Genomic DNA, 16,894 nt, shown 5'->3' on the forward strand with positions numbered 1-16,894 from the left:
CTTACTTCACTCTGTATGACAGACTCTAGGTCCATCCACCTCACTACAAATAACTCAATTTCATTTCTTTTTATGGCTGAGTAATATTCCATTGTATATATGTGCCACATCTTCTTTATCCACTCATCTGTCAGTGGACACTTAGGTTGCTTCCACGTCCTGGCTATTGTAAATAGAGCTGCAATGAGCATTGTGGTACATGACTCTTTTTGAATTGTGGTTTTCTTAGGGTATATGCCCAGTAGTGGGATTACTGGGTCATATGGTAGTTCTATTTTTAGTTTTTTAAGGCACCGCCATACTGTTCTCCATAGTGGCTGTATCAATTTACATTCCCACCAACAGTGCAAGAGGGTTCCCTTTTCTCCACACCCTCTCCAACATTTATTGTTTGTAGACTTTTTGATGATGGCCATTCTGACTGGTGTGAGGTGACACCTCATTGTAGTTTTGATTTGCATTTCTCTAGTGATTAGTGATGTTGAGCATCCTTTCATGTGTTTGTTGGCCATCTGTATATCTTCTTCGGAGGAACAATGCATTTAAAAATAATAATTTCCACCTCTCTGCTGAAACTCCCCATCTGTTCATGCATGTTGTGTACCGTTTCTACTAGATCCACTAATGTATTAGCCACAGTTGGTCTAACGTTCCTGTCTGACGATCCCCACAGTGCGGTCATCTCTGAGTCTTGTCTGTTGCTGGCTGTATCTCTTGGCAATGGGTCAGTTTTTCTTTTGTTTGTATGTCTCAAGATTTTTAAAACATTGAATCCCAGACACCTTGTGAAGAAGAATAGTAAAGACGGTGGTATAAATGATATTTATGCCTGGAAATGGGTGCACCTCTTCTCTGTCAGGCTGTGAGTGTGGGAGCGTTGTTGAATCAGTCTGGTGGGTAACTGAGCTACATTTGAATTTTGTTGTTGCTACTCTTCCCCAGCGTCAGATCCCTCCAGCAGAAGATTGCCCAGGGCCCCCGGGCTTGAGTGGATTTGCTATGCCTCCCCCCGTGGCTTTGCTTCCCAGTAGAGGAGGGTCTGGAGAAGCGGGCGGTGTTTCACGTCCATCCCCCACCAGTGGCTTCTCGTGGCCTCTTGGGAGCAGCGGCAAAGGCTGCAGAGGAGAGCTTGTGAGTGTGAGCGTTCCCTGTGCCCATGACTCCCAGCTCTTCTAGCCTGAGCGCCAGCCCAGCTTGGCCTCCAGGAATTTGCTAACATCTCGGCTGATTTCTTCCCACCCTCGCACTTCTTCCTGAGCCCCGCCAAGAGTGAGAGCTGGCGCGACGGCCTCTCCTTGGAGCCTCGGGGCTCCGTGGAGTTCAGTCCCCTCAGCTCCTGCAACCTCAACTGTCTCATGGGCTCCGGAAAAGTTCTGAGTTTGTAGGTATTTGGCTTTTTCTTGTTAGAATGGGAGTGGCGTTCGCTTGCCGCTTCCCACATCACAAGCAGAAGCGGAACCCGAAGTGGTGAATTTTTAAGTAGTTAGAAGGTAGTTGTCTGCTACTCTGCGTTTCCAGGGGACCTTTCAGCAGGTGTGCATTCTGCCACGTGACATGGAAACTTGCTGACATGGAATGAACTTGCCTTTCAGTTCCTTCACAAACCACAGGAATTTTACCCGGGTTTCACGTCCAGCTCACAGGCCCGTAAGTTTCCAGAGTCCACTTTTGTGGTACCCATTTCCAGTCTTCTGGTGCCCCTCCTGTCCCTACAGCCCACACCAGCCGCCAGGCTGCGTCAGTGTCCTGGGCTGTAACCCGTCAGGACTGAAGAGCCACATGTGAGCCTCCACTTCCCCACCCACCCAGGGCCATCCTAGCAATGTGTATTCTGCCCGTTGAAGCCCCTTTAGTTAAAACAGGATAAGAATAGGCTTTGCGCGGTCCTGCCTTGACCTCGCTTGCCTCGCAGGCTTTCATTAGGAAGGTGGTGGGCCCCTGCCTCACCTGCCTGAGAACGAGCCCCTTTTGTTGTCCTTGGCCGTTCTGTAGGCGTCCTCATGTCCACGCTTCAGCTCTTCACTGCCTCCTGAAGCATTCGTGCCCATCCTTTGTATCTGTCCGTAATCACATGACCTTCCTCCCGCTTGCCTCCCAAGTCTTGCTAAGATACGTGTGAGAGCCCACTGGCAGCCCACCCTCCTTTAAGCCACATCTCTGTTCCTTAAAACCCTTCCTGAGAGGTGTGATCGGAACACGGTTTAGCCCTTCCCTCCATCCCTCTTCATTTCTAAAGGGTCTTCCCATTGTCTGATCATGTGATACAGATCTTCAGCCATTAAAAAACATGTATTGAGCACCTACTGTGTGCTAGCACCTTTGCAAGATGGTTGGCATTTAAAGATGAATCTCAGAGGATCCTTCGGGGAGTCTCTCAGCCAGGCTAGGTGTCACCTCATGGGTGGTTTCATCAGGATGCCAGAAGGAAGAGAAGAGGCTCCGATCTGCCCAGTGGTTCTGGAAAACTTCCCTGGAGGAGACCGGTGCGGGGGTTACTGCCCTTGATGATGATGCTGAGGTCTGTCTGAGCCCGTGTGGTCACTTTCTCAGGAACCCTCACTTCCACTCCACCGAGTAGTTTTCCCTCATTGATCAAAATTAAAACAACATAAAACTACAGGTGTGATAAATGACACTGAACTATACACACACACGTGAAGTTGTTACGTAAGATGTAACCTTGGAGGGAAGTTGGGTGGAGGGTCCCTGAGGACCTCTCTGTATCATTCTTGCAACTCCCTGCAAATCTATAATGATTTTGAAATAAAAAGCTAAAACACATCAAGAATATTGTACCAAACTAAACCGTTTTCCCTTCTCAGGGCCTGGAATATTCTCCCTCTCTTCCTCACCCCTCAGTACTTCATTTCCAGAATTTCAAGTAGAGCCGGACATGGTCCCTTTTAATATGCTTCTGGAAAACCCCAGTGGAGCCCACAAGCCAAGCGGGTTTCTGACCAAGTTCAGGCATAGGGTAGGAACATCCCTCCCACGGCCTCAGGGGTGGAGAGGCAGCTGCACTGGGCCTCGGGGGCTGTGAAAAAGCAAACTGGAAGTAAATTACCATCTTCTCGGCCCCCTGAAGCCCTCGAGTCATCAAGGGCGGCTCACTTGGCATTGAGTCATTTTGCAACATCCGTGCTGGGCCGCGTGTGGCCCTGACCCAGCCCGTGACATCAGACGGCACCGACACAAAACCGTAAACTTCCGCTGTTCTCCAGATGCCTCCCTTTTCATCGTGTGAGAAGACATTGTTTGCCCTGAGGGTGAGAAAAATTGCGGTGGCTGAGGGCTGCAGCACCTGTGCGTTGTTTGCAGGGCTCAGGGGGCCTTCCAGGAGCAGGAAGGAGCCTGGCTGGGCTCCTGGGGAACGAGGTGGGCTGGGGCTTGATTTGCATTTTCTCCTAAAACATTCTTCTGTCCTGCAGCTCAGTTTCTGTGACTAATCACAAGACATAATGGCCTTAAAGTGCTCGCTAAGGGCCCAATTCAATTAAAAAATGTCCTGCAGAAGCCATGGATAATCCTCCCATGTCTGTTTTCCCAAGAAGCCACAGCCGGATGGGTGTTTTTCTTTTTTCAATTTTTCATTTGACGTGGGCCCTGGACCACTGCGGAGGAGAGCGCCTCTTCGCTGGCTTCTTCCCCGCTTCTGAGGGTTTGCCTCTAACCCTGGATGGTGACCTCTGCTTCTTTGCCAGTTTGACAGGCTCTGGGACGAGATGCCTGTCGACGCCAAGGGAAGGTTGCAGTACCTGGACTTCCTGAGCAGCTTCAGCTCGGAGAAGGCGGCCCCGCCGCCGGCCCCGGGAGATTCGGCCAAGGCCCAGAGAGGGAGCAGCGTCCCCGAGGTCTCAGAGAGAAGCAGGTCTGCAGGGTCATCGCCCACTCGAGACCTGAAAGCAGGGTCCAAACCGCGGAGTCACCCCTGCGTGAGTTCCCGTCTCGCAGCGTCGCACTGGGTCCACGTCCCGCCGGGGCTGGGGTCCTAGTGTCCCCACAGGGTGTGGGTGACCGAGAAGGTGGCCAGGGTGAGCCTGGGGCGGGGGGCTTGGAGAAGAGCCACTGGTGGGTCCTCTCAGTCCCCTGCCTGGGAGGGGAGGTAGCTGTGGGCACGGGGTGGGTGGGAGGGAAGAGTAAAGAGGATTCAGAGCAGGAAGGGACCTTGGGGGCAGGGGCGGCATGTCAGCCACACGGAGGGCATCATCTCAGACGAACGCAGATGCCCCGGGGTGGACAGCCCTGCCGTGGGCCACAGGACCCGCAAGGTAAGTGTTGTTACACCCGTTTTACGGTTGAAGACACGAGGCTCTAAGCAGGGTCCTCGTGGGCTCAGGTCGCTTGTTAGACACAGAGAGAGCTGATTTCAAACCCGGGCGTGTCTGACTGCGCGGCCCTGGACCTGGGCCAAGCCACCCCGGCCTGGGATTGGGAGAGGGGCTCAGCCTCGCCGGGGCTCCCCTTCCTCTGCAAGAAGCTTGACGGTGTCTCCGGGGGAGGGTTGTTGAGGGGATGCCAGCGGGCACAGGAACACACCCACCGCCGAGCTTCGTGCGCGGTGAGCACTCATTCATTCCTCGGGACTTCAGTCAACTCGTGTTTATCGCACGCCTACTACGTGCAGAGAATGAACACAGGTCCCTGCCCTTGTGGAGTTTACGATCTTGGGGGTGATGGGCAAGAGCAGTGAACATGTAAGGAAAGTATTTAGTGAGTTAAAGGTGGTGTGTGGAGCAGAATGAAGGGGGGTCAGGAGCACCCCGAAGGTGTCCACGCCTCAGTCCCCAGAACCTGTCATGTGTACCTTACATGGCGAGGGGGAATCAAGGTTGCAGAGGGAGTTAAAGTTGCTAATCGGCTGAATGCAAGACAAGATTGTCCCGGAGTGTCCGGGGGGCCCGAGGTAATCACACGGGCCGGTCACTGGGGACACAGAGGCAAAAGGGTCACACTGGAGAGATGCAGTCTGGGGGAGACCCACCCGGAGTTGCAGCTTTGAAGGTGAGGGACGGGGCCACGCGTCAAGGAATGTGGAGGCCTCCAGAAGCCAGAAAGGGCCAGCTATATATTTGTTTCCAAAACTGTTTCTGTTAAAATGGTAACATTACCATTTTTGTTTTGTTTTTCATTTTATTTCTGAAAAAATGCTGCCTGTGAACCTGCACCTGAGTCCTATCTGTGAGTTTCTCTTATTACTTCCATGTGGAATCTCAGGTTACAAGACAGGTTTCTATCTTGCTAGACCCCTGCGAGCACGACCTCGCCGCTGCAGAACTGCGAGCCCATTGAGAACAAGCTGCGGAAGAAGATCCAGGGCTGCTGGCGCGAGTTCCTGCGAGAGTGCCAGGAGCGGGACGCCAACAAGGAGGGCGAGATCCCCGCCACCGAGCTCCAGGGTGCGTCCCGTTCCCTCCCCCCCCCGCCCCCGGGGATACAGGGTCACCTCCCAGCACAGGTCCACTCCTCATGGTGGCGGCAGGGGAGTGACACAACAGGGGCCCGGCGGGGAGCACCTCAGTAAACCCCAGTATGGGGGACAAGGACTCCTAATGCCTCAGCCCCTACCCGGCAGGTCCACACCTTCTTGATCAAGTCAGCACGGGAAACCGCAAGCTGGGTTGTGGTCTCTGGGCAGGTTGTAAATGGTGACAGACTTGGAGAGCTGAGGGAGGTGGGACATGGGCGGGGCGCAGGGGACAGTTGGGGACCCAGCTCTGCCCTGTTGATTCGGATTTTCGCCATGTATCACTTGGGTAGCCTTCAGATAAGACCGGTTAGATGTACACTCCCACTAATTGTGGCATACTGTTTATGCAACCTTTCACATTACAGGGAAACCTGACCAGGTCACTCCTCTGCTTAAAAGCCCCCTCAGCCCATCCCCCACCCCCACCTTCTTTAATATATGGACCCCTTTTAAAGGAAAGCGTTTTTCCTGAGAACCTCCTATGTCAACATAAACTACTTTTATGGTGTAAACTCTTTAAGTGAACAGCTCCTACCCCGCCCCCCCACCAAAAAAAAACACTTATGAGTTAAATGTAAAAATTTGAAATCAGTTATAATTCAACGATGTGACATTGATTTGATGTGACATGTTTCGCTGAAACGAAATCACCAATGTGGGTTTTAATGCACGTTTGCGTCCCACTTGTTTTTTAGTTAATTCTTTCGATTTTGAGCATGATGAACCCTAACTTGCGGTTCTTCATCATCATCACCATCATCACTGTTTTTCTTTTTAACCGTGAACCCCCGTAAGCGCCCCATCCGCGGCTCTCACAGTGCATCCAAACTTCAGTGCTCTGAAAAAAAAAAAACAGATTAATTTTCAGAAGTCATTCTGTATTTCCTGTACGTGTTGGATGGCCTTCTGCAAATTGGAACCTCCAAGGCATCTAGTGGCCATTCCCTTGGGTCCCCCCGCCCATGTCCTGGGTGCACCGTGCCCTCCTACAGCTTTCCTCTGTGCAAAGGCAAAGAAACCTGTTTGCACAAGTGCAGCAGCGTCTTCTGGGCTGCGCTGGTTTGAAGACATCATGTCTATAAATTCCACATCCACTGGTTTTCCTCACTAACCTCAACGGTTAATGTAGCACAGTGTCCCACTCCCAGAAACTTTGTTGCCTTCGTGATGTCCAATGGAAGTCTCAGCTTATTCAGCTTAAACTAAAATCCTTATCCTACCTGTCTTACAATTATGAGTTGTGACTCCAAAAGAAGCTTCGGCTGTATACCTAGTAAAAGACTGAGCACAAGTATTAGTGCAAAGCAAGGGGGTGTTGACATCCTGACATTGCCACCTCAGGGCAGCCAGGAGGACTCCCAGTGTGGCATCGACGTGACCCTCGTCAGAAAGCCAGACACGAACCCTCAAATCGCATGACGGTTGTCTCTTCCGGGAGGTCTGTGTATTCCAGAATACACATTTTAGATCATTAAAATGAAAACTCAAAATGCATAAATTGGTGTAGCCCGGAAGACCCTTGAGAGCCTATCTCAGAAGCACAGTTGGAAAATGCTTGCTCGGGGGCCAAGTCTGAATCCCTGACCCCCCGTCGGGCCCCTGCCAGACTCAACCCCAGCATGTGGAACCTCCCCTTCTCCCCTCCTGCCTGGCTCTGCCCCGACTCCCGTCTGCTGGGACCATCCCTCTGCCTTCTCCCCGCCTGCATTCGTAAGCCCCACGGTGTTGTGTCCGTACTGCTGTGACCACAGTGACGGTGACCGTGCAAAGCCGGGCCGGCAGGCAAAGCCAGGACCGAGGGGGCCCAGCAGGACGCGGGTCCCCTCCCTCCTTGCCGCACTTACCTCGTCGCGTGCCTGTGTGTTTCCATATCTGTCCAGCCACCAACCATGAGCCTGTGAAGCAAGCACAGGGCGTCTCAGCCAGTGATGAGTGAGTGAATGAAGCCGTGATCAAACGAGTGAGTGAACTGACCGCCACCAACTGAACTGACATGTTTGCCTTTAGCTCTCGTGGAGAAATTCAACCTGGACGTAAACAGAGACGAGTGCCGGCAGCTCATCGTCAAGTACGACTTAAAGAACAACGGGAGGTTTGCTTATTGCAACTTCATTCAGAGCTGCGTCCTCCTGTTCAAAGCAAAGGAAACCTCGCTGATGCAGAGAATGAAAATCCAGAACGCGAATAAAATGGTACGTGAATCGTCCAGAGGAAAGGGGTGGGGCTGGGGCTGAACGGGCTTCTTTCATTTTTCTCAGTTCGGCCTAAATCCCATTGTCTCACTTCATACAAACGGTGGCCCCATAAAGGCCTGGAGACCCCAGACTGGGAACCAGCAGCCTGGATCCCAGGTTCTCAAACTGGCCGGGTGGCACATGCCCGTGGGCACCTCTGTGCGGCGAGTGTCGGGCAGAGTGTCAGCGGCTCACACGGCCACCAGGAGCGGGGGGTCTCGGTCAGTTCACTGGAGAGGCAAGTGGGGTGGGACCACAGCAAAGGGAAGCACCTGTAACTTACACGTAACCGCCTGTTCACTCATCAGCTGTCTGAGACGGGCTGACCTTGCTCCTGGTATGGGCGGCCAGTCGGAGACCCTTTCTCTTTCTTGCGTAAACTACACCTGTGATGCATTGCCTACAGTTCTCTTCTTGTTTCCTTGAAGAGGAATGAGACCCTAAAGATGCTTAAATGGCAACTGGAGGGCCTGTGCCCTAGATTTTTACCTTTTTTCTTAATCGTTTGTAATTTTGTGACTCTCACCCACACCCACTTCAACCACGCTGTTCACGGACTCACCTTTCTCGAGTCTTTGCACACCATGAAGTAGAAAAAGGCTTTTTCACACTCATATTCCATCATCAATAACGCTGAATTCAGTTACATTGAATTAAACAAGTACAACTGGCCTTGTCGACCTGGGAGCAAACACAGCTGCTGCCAGCTGCCGTAGGACCCAGCTGCGGGGACCAGAGGTGTGGGGCAGACCTGAGAGCACAGGTGGTGGCTTAAGACCGCTGGCGGCTTAGCCCAGCAAACAGTGGATTCCATAGCAGAAACTTTCCATGCAGCCGAATTTGTCACTTTGTGCCACATCAGGCCCCATCTTAGCATAGTTTCTAGTTCAGCCAAGCAAGGGGTAGCATCAAAGGCTTAGGCCAAGTTAAGGAAGTAAAACTGAACCTGAAGACAGTTCTTTCTCCAGCTCAGCTCTTCTGTGAGTGGAGAAAACACTGTCCTTGGTGGGTCGTCAGGGGACACAGGAACATAGCTGGAGAACCATGGAGACCGCACAGCCTCCAAGGCCCCCGCCAGCTCTGGCCCTCCTCCACCTCTCCCGGCCTCAGCTCCCCCTTCTGTAAATGAGGGGAGGCGTGCTGAGCCCCTGGGCAGATGTCCCAGCTCGCCTCCGTGTGCTGCTGCCTTGCCCCCCAGCTCCGGTCTTTCACCCAGACGTGACCACAGCCTCCGCTCTGTGGCTTAGGCTAGTCCTGTCTTCCATCCTGGGCATGACTGACAAGGTGGTGAGACTCCCTGGGAGCCTTTCCCAGGAGAGAGTGTGGCCAGGGCCTGCCCCTGCCCCTGCCTGGTCCCTGTGCCAGTCCCCATCCCCTCTGCAGGCTGTCCAGGCCCCACCATGCCAACTGTCTGCCGGCAGAGTAGCTAAAAGGGCCATTGCCTTTTCTAGTGCTTTGGGGGCTTTCTACAACTTTGACAGCAGAGACACCCTCTGTGGAAGTGAGCTGGGGCTTTGCTTTTGAGGGCTCTTCTAGAGGTGGAGGACTTCTGGATGGGTTGGTGTACAGGGCTGGGATGGGAAACCCTTTCTCAGGCCAAGCTTGGGTATGGGAAGGGCTAGGGCGCATACAATCCCTTCCTCTTCCCGGGCATGCTGACCAGCTGATTGGATAAATTGGCAGCTAACGAAGCTATAGGGTATCTGGTTTCTGTCATAGGTGCTAAATGATATAAAAATTGAAAGCAATTTAACTTTGTGCTAATTTGTTTCATGTAGTGCCATGTTAAAAATTAAACTTTCCCAGAATGTGTTACACATTACTGCCTACAGTCCACCTCTGTGATATTCAGACGTGCTTTGGGGCTAAAATGTGCTAAAATATCTTATTTTCAATCTAATAAATAGCATCTAAATGAAATAATCAGAGTGTAGTATACTGTCTAATTACTAGATATAATTACAACCTTGTGATTTTTTTTCAAAAAACTCTGCTCATTATAAGAACGTACTAGAAGACCCCAGCTGAATCTCTTTTTTTCCCTCAGACTATTTTGAAATTGGCCGGTTATCTGCCTGGCTCTCCCCTCAAGTACATGGGGAGGGGCTCCCTGGGAGGCAGCCTGGCAGGTGTTGGTGTCAAGCGGACCCTCCCTGAGCCTCCATTTCCCAATCCAGGAAATGGGGATGAGGAGACCTACCTTCCTCCCAGGGTGGGGGAGGAGGGGAAGGAGGCGCAAAGGAGATGCTGTTTGTGATCAGCCTGCACATGGACTTGTAATGCCAGGATGAGCAGCAGGGATGGGGCACTTGCCAACTCCACTCTAGCTGGGAGCGTGGGGTGGGGAGTGAGCAGGGGGCCAAGACAGGAGCAAGGCCCAGGACAGGAGCTGGCAGCCCTCCTCCCTCCCCTCCGGGCCATGGCCTGTCCGCTCCATCCTTCCCATCCGAAACCTCCTTTCTTACCTCCTCTTGGTTTTCGGTTCTTTTCCCAGAAAGAAGGCGGTGCTGAGACTTCTTCCTTTTACTCCGCTCTGCTGCGGATTCAACCCCAAATTGTGCACTGCTGGAGGCCGATGCGGCACACACTCAAGGCCTACGACGAGGGAAGGACGGGGCTTTTAAGCGTGGCTGATTTCAGGAAGGTGAGCACAGCTCTTGGGTGGCTGTGACCTCTGACCAGGAAGCAGTGGCCAAATGCCAGTGGCCAGAAAACCTCCAGAAAGGATCCGCCAACCCCCAGCGGAAGGCCCAGGTGTGGGCAGCTGTCCCAGACCTCACTTCCTCGGTTCCCCCAGGTGGTCAAGGGCCGAGTGCACCTGTCCCTGTGCTGCAGACCCCAGGCTCTCCTCCCTGAGGGTTTCTAGAACCCTGCAGGGACGTCCTGGTGCCAACACCTGAGTGCCGCTGCCCTTGGGGCAGCACTACAGCTGCTGTGTCTCCTCGGAGCCCTGGCTGCACTCCACCCCGCACCAGGCCAGGCCTCCTCCCCAGCCCCCGTCCCATCCCAGGTCGTTATGGGGGGAGCCGGCAAGGTCACAGAGCAGAATGACAGCATCGGGGGGCCGAGGCGGGGACCCAGGTGTCCGACTCAGGGCCCACAGACCCCAGCCCTGCCTCACAGGGGTCGGCCCTCCCCTCTCCCGCAGCTGCCCTCACGGGGAGGGGCTGCCCACCACGCACCACGCGGTTTGGCAAGCAGCTCTCCCGACAGAGCCTGAGCCCTGGTGCTTTCCCTGCCCCGCGAGAAAGTCCAGCATCCACGGAGGACGGTGGTCTGGAGGGAGCGCCTGGCCCACCGCAGCCGCTCCTCTAGAGCAGAGCCTCTTTGCTTGACTTTAGCCTGCAGAACCTTGGGAGTGCTTCTCCCAGAGGAAAGAAGCGGGCCACCCTCAGGGGTGACTTAAAACTCCCACGTTCAGAATAACGTAGAATCCTTCGATTGGCAGTTTCTTGACCCCCCTCTCCTCTTCTCTCTGCATCCCCACCCTGGCCACTGAGGTTCAGAAAATCATTGAGGTCTAGAACATTAGATTAAAAATCAAATATTACAGCCAAGAAGAAAACTCACTCAAGACATCAAAGAGAGAAGGGGTTATGACCTCAAAATGCACTTACAAAAAAATGTGTTCCTTAGATTTATCTGTGCTTCAACAGCTAAAAAAAAGTTTTTTAAGTAAAAAAGCTTTTCTTAAATAATAATGCAGGAAGATGAACCGCAGTTGGAGGGCCTGGCAGGGCTGCATTCTCAAGGGCCTCGTGCAAGGCGCTGGAGGGCGAGGGGCCCCCTAGAGCCCCAGTGCCATGCACGGTGGGCAGGGGCCAGGCCTGTCGCTGGGCGGGGGCCTCCATGCCCCACAGTGGCAGCCAGCTCACAGCGTTTGTCTTTACTTTGGGGGCAAGTAAAATTCTCAGTCAGAGAAGGGAAGGAAGCGGGTGAGCTTCTGTTAGTCTCCTCCTCTTCAGGTAATTTCCCAGGAATTCAGGGTGGCTGACAGCAGGGAGAGGGCAATAGAAACGGAGACGTTGCCCTCAGCAGAGCCAGAGCCTGAGACCAGATGGGTGCTGGGACCCTCTGGACACCCAGGCTCAGTCGCCTTTTGTGCTCTCAGCCCATCAGCCCCATAGCCAGGCCAGCTGACCTCAGCCCCATGGTCCCGGGCCAGTCCTGCCGGCCCCAGAGGAACGTCGGGCTCTTCTAGCCCCACTTTCTAGCCCCCTCTGAGAAACAAATTATAACACAAAACATAGATGGGAAATGTATAACCTAATGTTTATATTTATCTAATAGGGTATCTATCTATTAAAATTTGTCTGTTGCACATAACAGAGGTGAAAAAAAAAAAAAGAAAACAGCACCTTAAACATGGTAGAAGTTTATTTCTCTCTCACATAAAAGAATCCCAGAGGTAGGAAGTCCAGAGCTGGCATGGTGGCCGGACAGTCATCGGGGACATCTGTATTTTTTTCTGCCATCCTCAACACCTGACTTCCTGCCTCAAGGTCGCCTCATGGTCCAAGATGGCTGCTAAAGCCCCAGCATCATTTTCACATTGCAGGCAGCAGAAAAGAGAGAAAGAGGGCATGCCCTTCTTCTTTAGAGACTTCCCAGAAGTCCCGCATAACATTCTCACTTAGTTTTTTTATTTTTATTTATTTTTATTTTTTGTGGTACGTGGGCCTCTCACTGCTGTGGCCTCTCCTGTTGCGGAGCACAGGCCCCGGATGCACAGGCCCAGTGACCATGGCCCACGGGTCCAGCCGCTCCACGGCATGTGGGATCCTCCCGGACCGGGGCACGAACCCGCATCCCCTGCATTGTCAGGCGGACTCTCAACCACTGCGCCACCAGGGAAGCACCCCTCACTTAGTTTTAACTGGCCAGAACATACCTAGCTATAAGAGAAGCTAAGAAATGTCGCCTCTTTTAGGTGGACTCCCAGCAGCCTGGAAGAAAATCAGGGTTCTGATTACAGAAGGGGAAAGGGCAATCGGTATTGGTTGGGCAATAGCAGGCTCTGCCACAGGCTATATTACTGTTGGGTCATAACGACTCCCTGCACCCTGCACCTGTGGGCCTGTCCTCCTCCCCAGGTGGGCCGCACCCCGAGGCCCCACCCTAGCTAAGGCCCTGTGGCCAGGTCTCTCCTCCAGTCCCCTCCTCTCCATCCATCCTCCTCGTTCTCCACGTTGACCAGCCTCACTACCCTTCGGGGAGGCGATTCTGGGAGGGCCGGGTAGGGGTAGGGAACCCCAGCAGCTCCCATCTGAAGGGAAATCCAGGAGTCTTCCTATCCCGCACCCGTGTTGCTGGACGGGGCTGCCCTGTTGGCGGGAGGCGGGGAGCAGAGAAGAGGGGTGGGGAGAAGGGAAGTGGGAGAGAGAGCTGCTGGGGGCAACTCTGGAGGTGGGCGGTCCAGGCTCGGGGCAGGAGGAGAGATGGGCGCATGCCTCCTTGAGTGGCTCCGAGACCAGCGGGGGCTCCCCGTCTCTCCTGCAGGTCCTGAGGCAGTACAGCGTCAACCTCTCCGAGGAGGAGTTCTTCCACATCCTGGAGTATTATGACAAGACGCTATCTTCAAAAATCTCCTACAACGACTTCCTCCGGGCCTTCCTTCAGTAGGGGGCCAGCTCTGCGAGCCCAGCGTGGACAGATGGGGACTGCAGGGCCTGTCCCCGAGACTAGTAAAATCTATCATCGGGGTGTCTCATGAACTTCCAGAGCGTCCCCAAAACAGAGCACACACCCACGCCCAGCCTGCGTCTTTCCGAGGTCATCCCAGGCCCAGCGCTGGGCTCTAGCATCAGCAGCGGCCTTCCAGAGGGCCTCAGGGCTGCCCCGCTGAGCCTCGGGACCCTCGTTAGTTTGAGCAAATTAAAATGTTAGTCTTTGCAAGAATGATGCTTGAGACTTTAAAAGAACCACCAACAATAAATTCAAAACTCAGAATTTCTGAAGGTTTTATTCATAAGAGCTTGCTGGGTGCCTCAGGGACGCCACAGCACTTCCTCGACCTGGGTCACATCTGTGCCCCTGCTGGGCTTGTCCACAGGGCCACCTCTCTGCCCCTGGGGACACAGGCACTAGCCTGACGTCACGGAGGAGCGGCCGACATCTAAGTCAGGCCCCATGTGTTCTTTGGGGGCTCAGCCTTTCCAGGGCCTGGCTAAGCTGACAGCTGATTGGAGCCACCCACCAGTGCCCATTTCGGGAGAGACTCTTGCTTGGACACGACAGAGTGTGACAAACTAAGAGAAGTTTTAAGTTGCTGCAGTCCTTTCCACCCATCATGAAGAAGATGGAAGGGAGACAGTTTGCTGCCTTCTGGAAGGTTCTGGAAGGAACAGGAGAGGCAGGCAAGAGAACTGCTCCTGAGCTGTGTGACCCCGGGCTGTCAGGGAGGGGTGGGGACAAGGAGCCTCCACTGTCACCCTGAGTAAACACACGAGCAACACACGGCCAGCGGACCTCACTTCCCTCAAAGGGAGGCCCGGCCAGCGCCCACTGCGGCCCCAGCCACCGGAGGGCGGGTTTCCCAGGGCCTGGGCAGCGGCCTTGGCTTCTCCTCCCCTTTCCTGCGGCCATCACTGCCATGGCCACGCCTCCTCCTTTCCCTGCTCCCACGGGACACAGACACGGCTGCTGACCAGGGAAGGAGTCAAATGTTAACCAGAGACCACGGGAGTTCTTAGGAAGCCAGACCAGAGCTAACTTCCTGTGAGCCCTGCTGGCTGCACAGCCACTCCAGCGGGCCGGATGGGGTCTCCGTCCCCAGTGGAGAGATGGAGACCCTGAGACCCAGGTGGAGGAGGGGAGGACGCCCTCTGGGGTGCCTGAGGAGTGAGGAGTCGGCTCCTTGCTTCCTGCCCCTCAGCCAGGCACCCCCCTGCCTGGCAGGGGGGCATCGGAGACCAGGCTGATCCCAGAGAACCTGGGGGCCCTGGAGGAGGCTCAGAGGACAAAGATGCCCACTGCGGGGAAGGGGGAGGGGTTGCCCTGAAGGCAGCCTGAGTTCAGGGAGGAGGGAGGGGCCGTGGTCCCTGCTGGCCCCAAGTCGGTGCCGTGGAACAGGAACGCCCTCGGCCCCAGCAGCTCTTCTTTCTAAGGGGTGGGGGTGGGAGGATGCCCTGCTCTTGTGCCCCTGCCCCAGCATTCGGGACCCCGCCTGTGTGCCCAGCCCCCACCCCATGTGCCTGGCTTCAACCTTCTTGAGATGCCTCTCACACTCTGCACCTGCTCCTCAGGGAATGCTAACTTGTCCTTCAAAACTCAGTGCAGAGCCACCTCTTACAGGAAGCCTTCCTGACTTCCCCAGGCTGAGCTGCGCATTTCGTCTGATGCTGTTCAGCAGCCTGTGGGTCTGTCGTTGAGGGACTTAGGGGGTCTCTGGGTCAAGAAGGGGCTCAAGAGGCAAGTGGCTCATCCTGACACAGAAGCAGGACTCAGTGGGGTCACAACTGGCCACCAGCCCTCCTGAAACATTCTCAGAGTAGTTTTGGTGTCAGTGAGATGGGGTTCCAGTTCCAGCTCTACCATGACACTCAGCCAAGTCATTTCACCCCTCTGAGTCTCACTTTCCACATCTGTAAAATAGGCAATCACAACCCCCTCTCAGAGGACATTGTGAGGACCACATGTGGAAGGAGTTTGGCTCTGCAGTGGGGTTTTCTCTCGGAGTTAGCAGAGCTTCCGAGCTGAGGGTTGCAGGCGAGTGGGCTGTTAGCCACCCTCTCCCTTAACCCCAGAAGAGGTGGGGCAGCTGCTTTCCCAATGCCTGGCCCTTTCAAGCTTGAGTCAAGAGAGCAGGGCTGGACTGAGGATCAAGGTGTCCAGCTGCCCCCTGCTCATCCCCTGGCCCCTGTGCAACTTCCCTCTCGGGCTGAGCCTCCATTTTCGCATCTACAAAATGAAGACAACCTCACTGCCCTCGGGCTCGTTCTCCAGTCGGTCTGTGCCCAGCCCCACGAGTCAAACCCAAACCTGTCTCCTAGAACCCCCAACAAGGTAGGTCGGAGACAATCAAAAGAGAGGAGGTCAGGGCTGGTGGGGGGAGCCCTAGGTATGGGAACCTGAAGAGCCCTGGCCCTATGCCTACAGCTGGACTTCAGGACAGAATTTCAGCAAGGGGTTGAAGGAGGGTTTCAGCTGAGAGCCCTCAGAGTCAACGCTGGGAGGCCAAGAGGGCTGGGCCATTTCCCAAAGGCAGTACCGTGCTCCCAGCCGGGACCACCCGTCCCCTCCCTCTTCTCTTTCCTGGGTCCTTGTATCCCGATCAGGTGTCTTCAGGTGGGCAGCCTTCCCAGAGCCAGGCCCAGCTGGGAGCAACAGCCCTTCTGGATCTTACTGTGCTGAAAGAACTGAGTGCCCATTTTTCCACCCCAGTAGAACTCATATTAAAGCAAATGGCCCTATTTGTCTCCCCATCATGTATCCATGTCCCTTGCTTTTGACCTTGAAGTTCCTGTTGCTAAATAATGTCTATTTCCCCAGTCCTTGAATCCACACTCAGCCACGTGACTTGTTTTGGCCAATGAGCTATTAGTAAGCATGACACAACAGAGATTTGAGAAGCACCTGTGGTTTGGGGCTTTGAGATGCAGAGAGCTGGAAAGAGCATCACTCCCACCTGTATGAGAAAAGAAAAGCTGGACAAAATGCAAATTAACTACTTTTCTTAAACCCACCTGAGAATGGAGCTCTGTGCAAACAATTCACTAAAGTTTAGAGATAGACAGGTGCCTGCAGGGAGAAACAAGACCCAAGCATTTGCTTACCTGGGATAGACATCACAGAATACCATATAAGCTAGTAAGAGGATTCAGCTGGACATTTTTAACAGATTGCTCAAAACCAAATGTGGGCTAGCCTGAGAATGTGAAGGCTCTGGGGGCTCTGGCACAGAGGGGTTTGCATCCTCCAGGAAGCTCACCAGGTGCTCACAGAGATCAGGGAGGATCCAGAGGAAGCTTCCTCCGTCCCTGTCTGTGCAGCGGTGTGGCCGGAAGAGGGTACCAGCAGCCACAGCTGAAACTCTGCCAGAACCCATCTCCCCATCCCTCAAAGGGAGCAGAAAGCTCCATATGCAGAGAAAAGGACAGCAAAACCATAGCCTGCGGGCACCGGACAGAACCCAGTGCAGGCAAGGGGGCAGAACGAGCTCTACTCCTGGAGGTGGAGGAGGGCAGAAATATAT

At 54.1% G+C, this 16,894-nt stretch overlaps 1 protein-coding gene across 1 annotated transcript in view; it reads left to right on the forward strand.

The window, feature by feature from the left end:
* Nucleotides 1–13,641, forward strand: part of EFCAB6 (EF-hand calcium binding domain 6) — a 212,234-nt gene extending 198,593 nt beyond the window's left edge. Inside the window, exons 25-29 of the mRNA XM_081247831.1 lie at nt 3,702–3,932; nt 5,243–5,396; nt 7,475–7,659; nt 10,196–10,345; nt 13,201–13,641. Coding sequence (XP_081103957.1) covers nt 3,702–3,932; nt 5,243–5,396; nt 7,475–7,659; nt 10,196–10,345; nt 13,201–13,323 — 843 coding nt within the window. The 3' untranslated portion in view covers nt 13,324–13,641. The remainder of the gene's footprint in view (nt 1–3,701; nt 3,933–5,242; nt 5,397–7,474; nt 7,660–10,195; nt 10,346–13,200) is intronic.
* Nucleotides 13,642–16,894: the final 3,253 nt, after the last annotated feature.

This window comes from Mesoplodon bidens (assembly GCF_964165515.1).
Source record: "Mesoplodon bidens genome assembly, chromosome: 11".
In the NCBI taxonomy this organism is placed as follows: Eukaryota; Metazoa; Chordata; class Mammalia; order Artiodactyla; family Ziphiidae; genus Mesoplodon; species Mesoplodon bidens.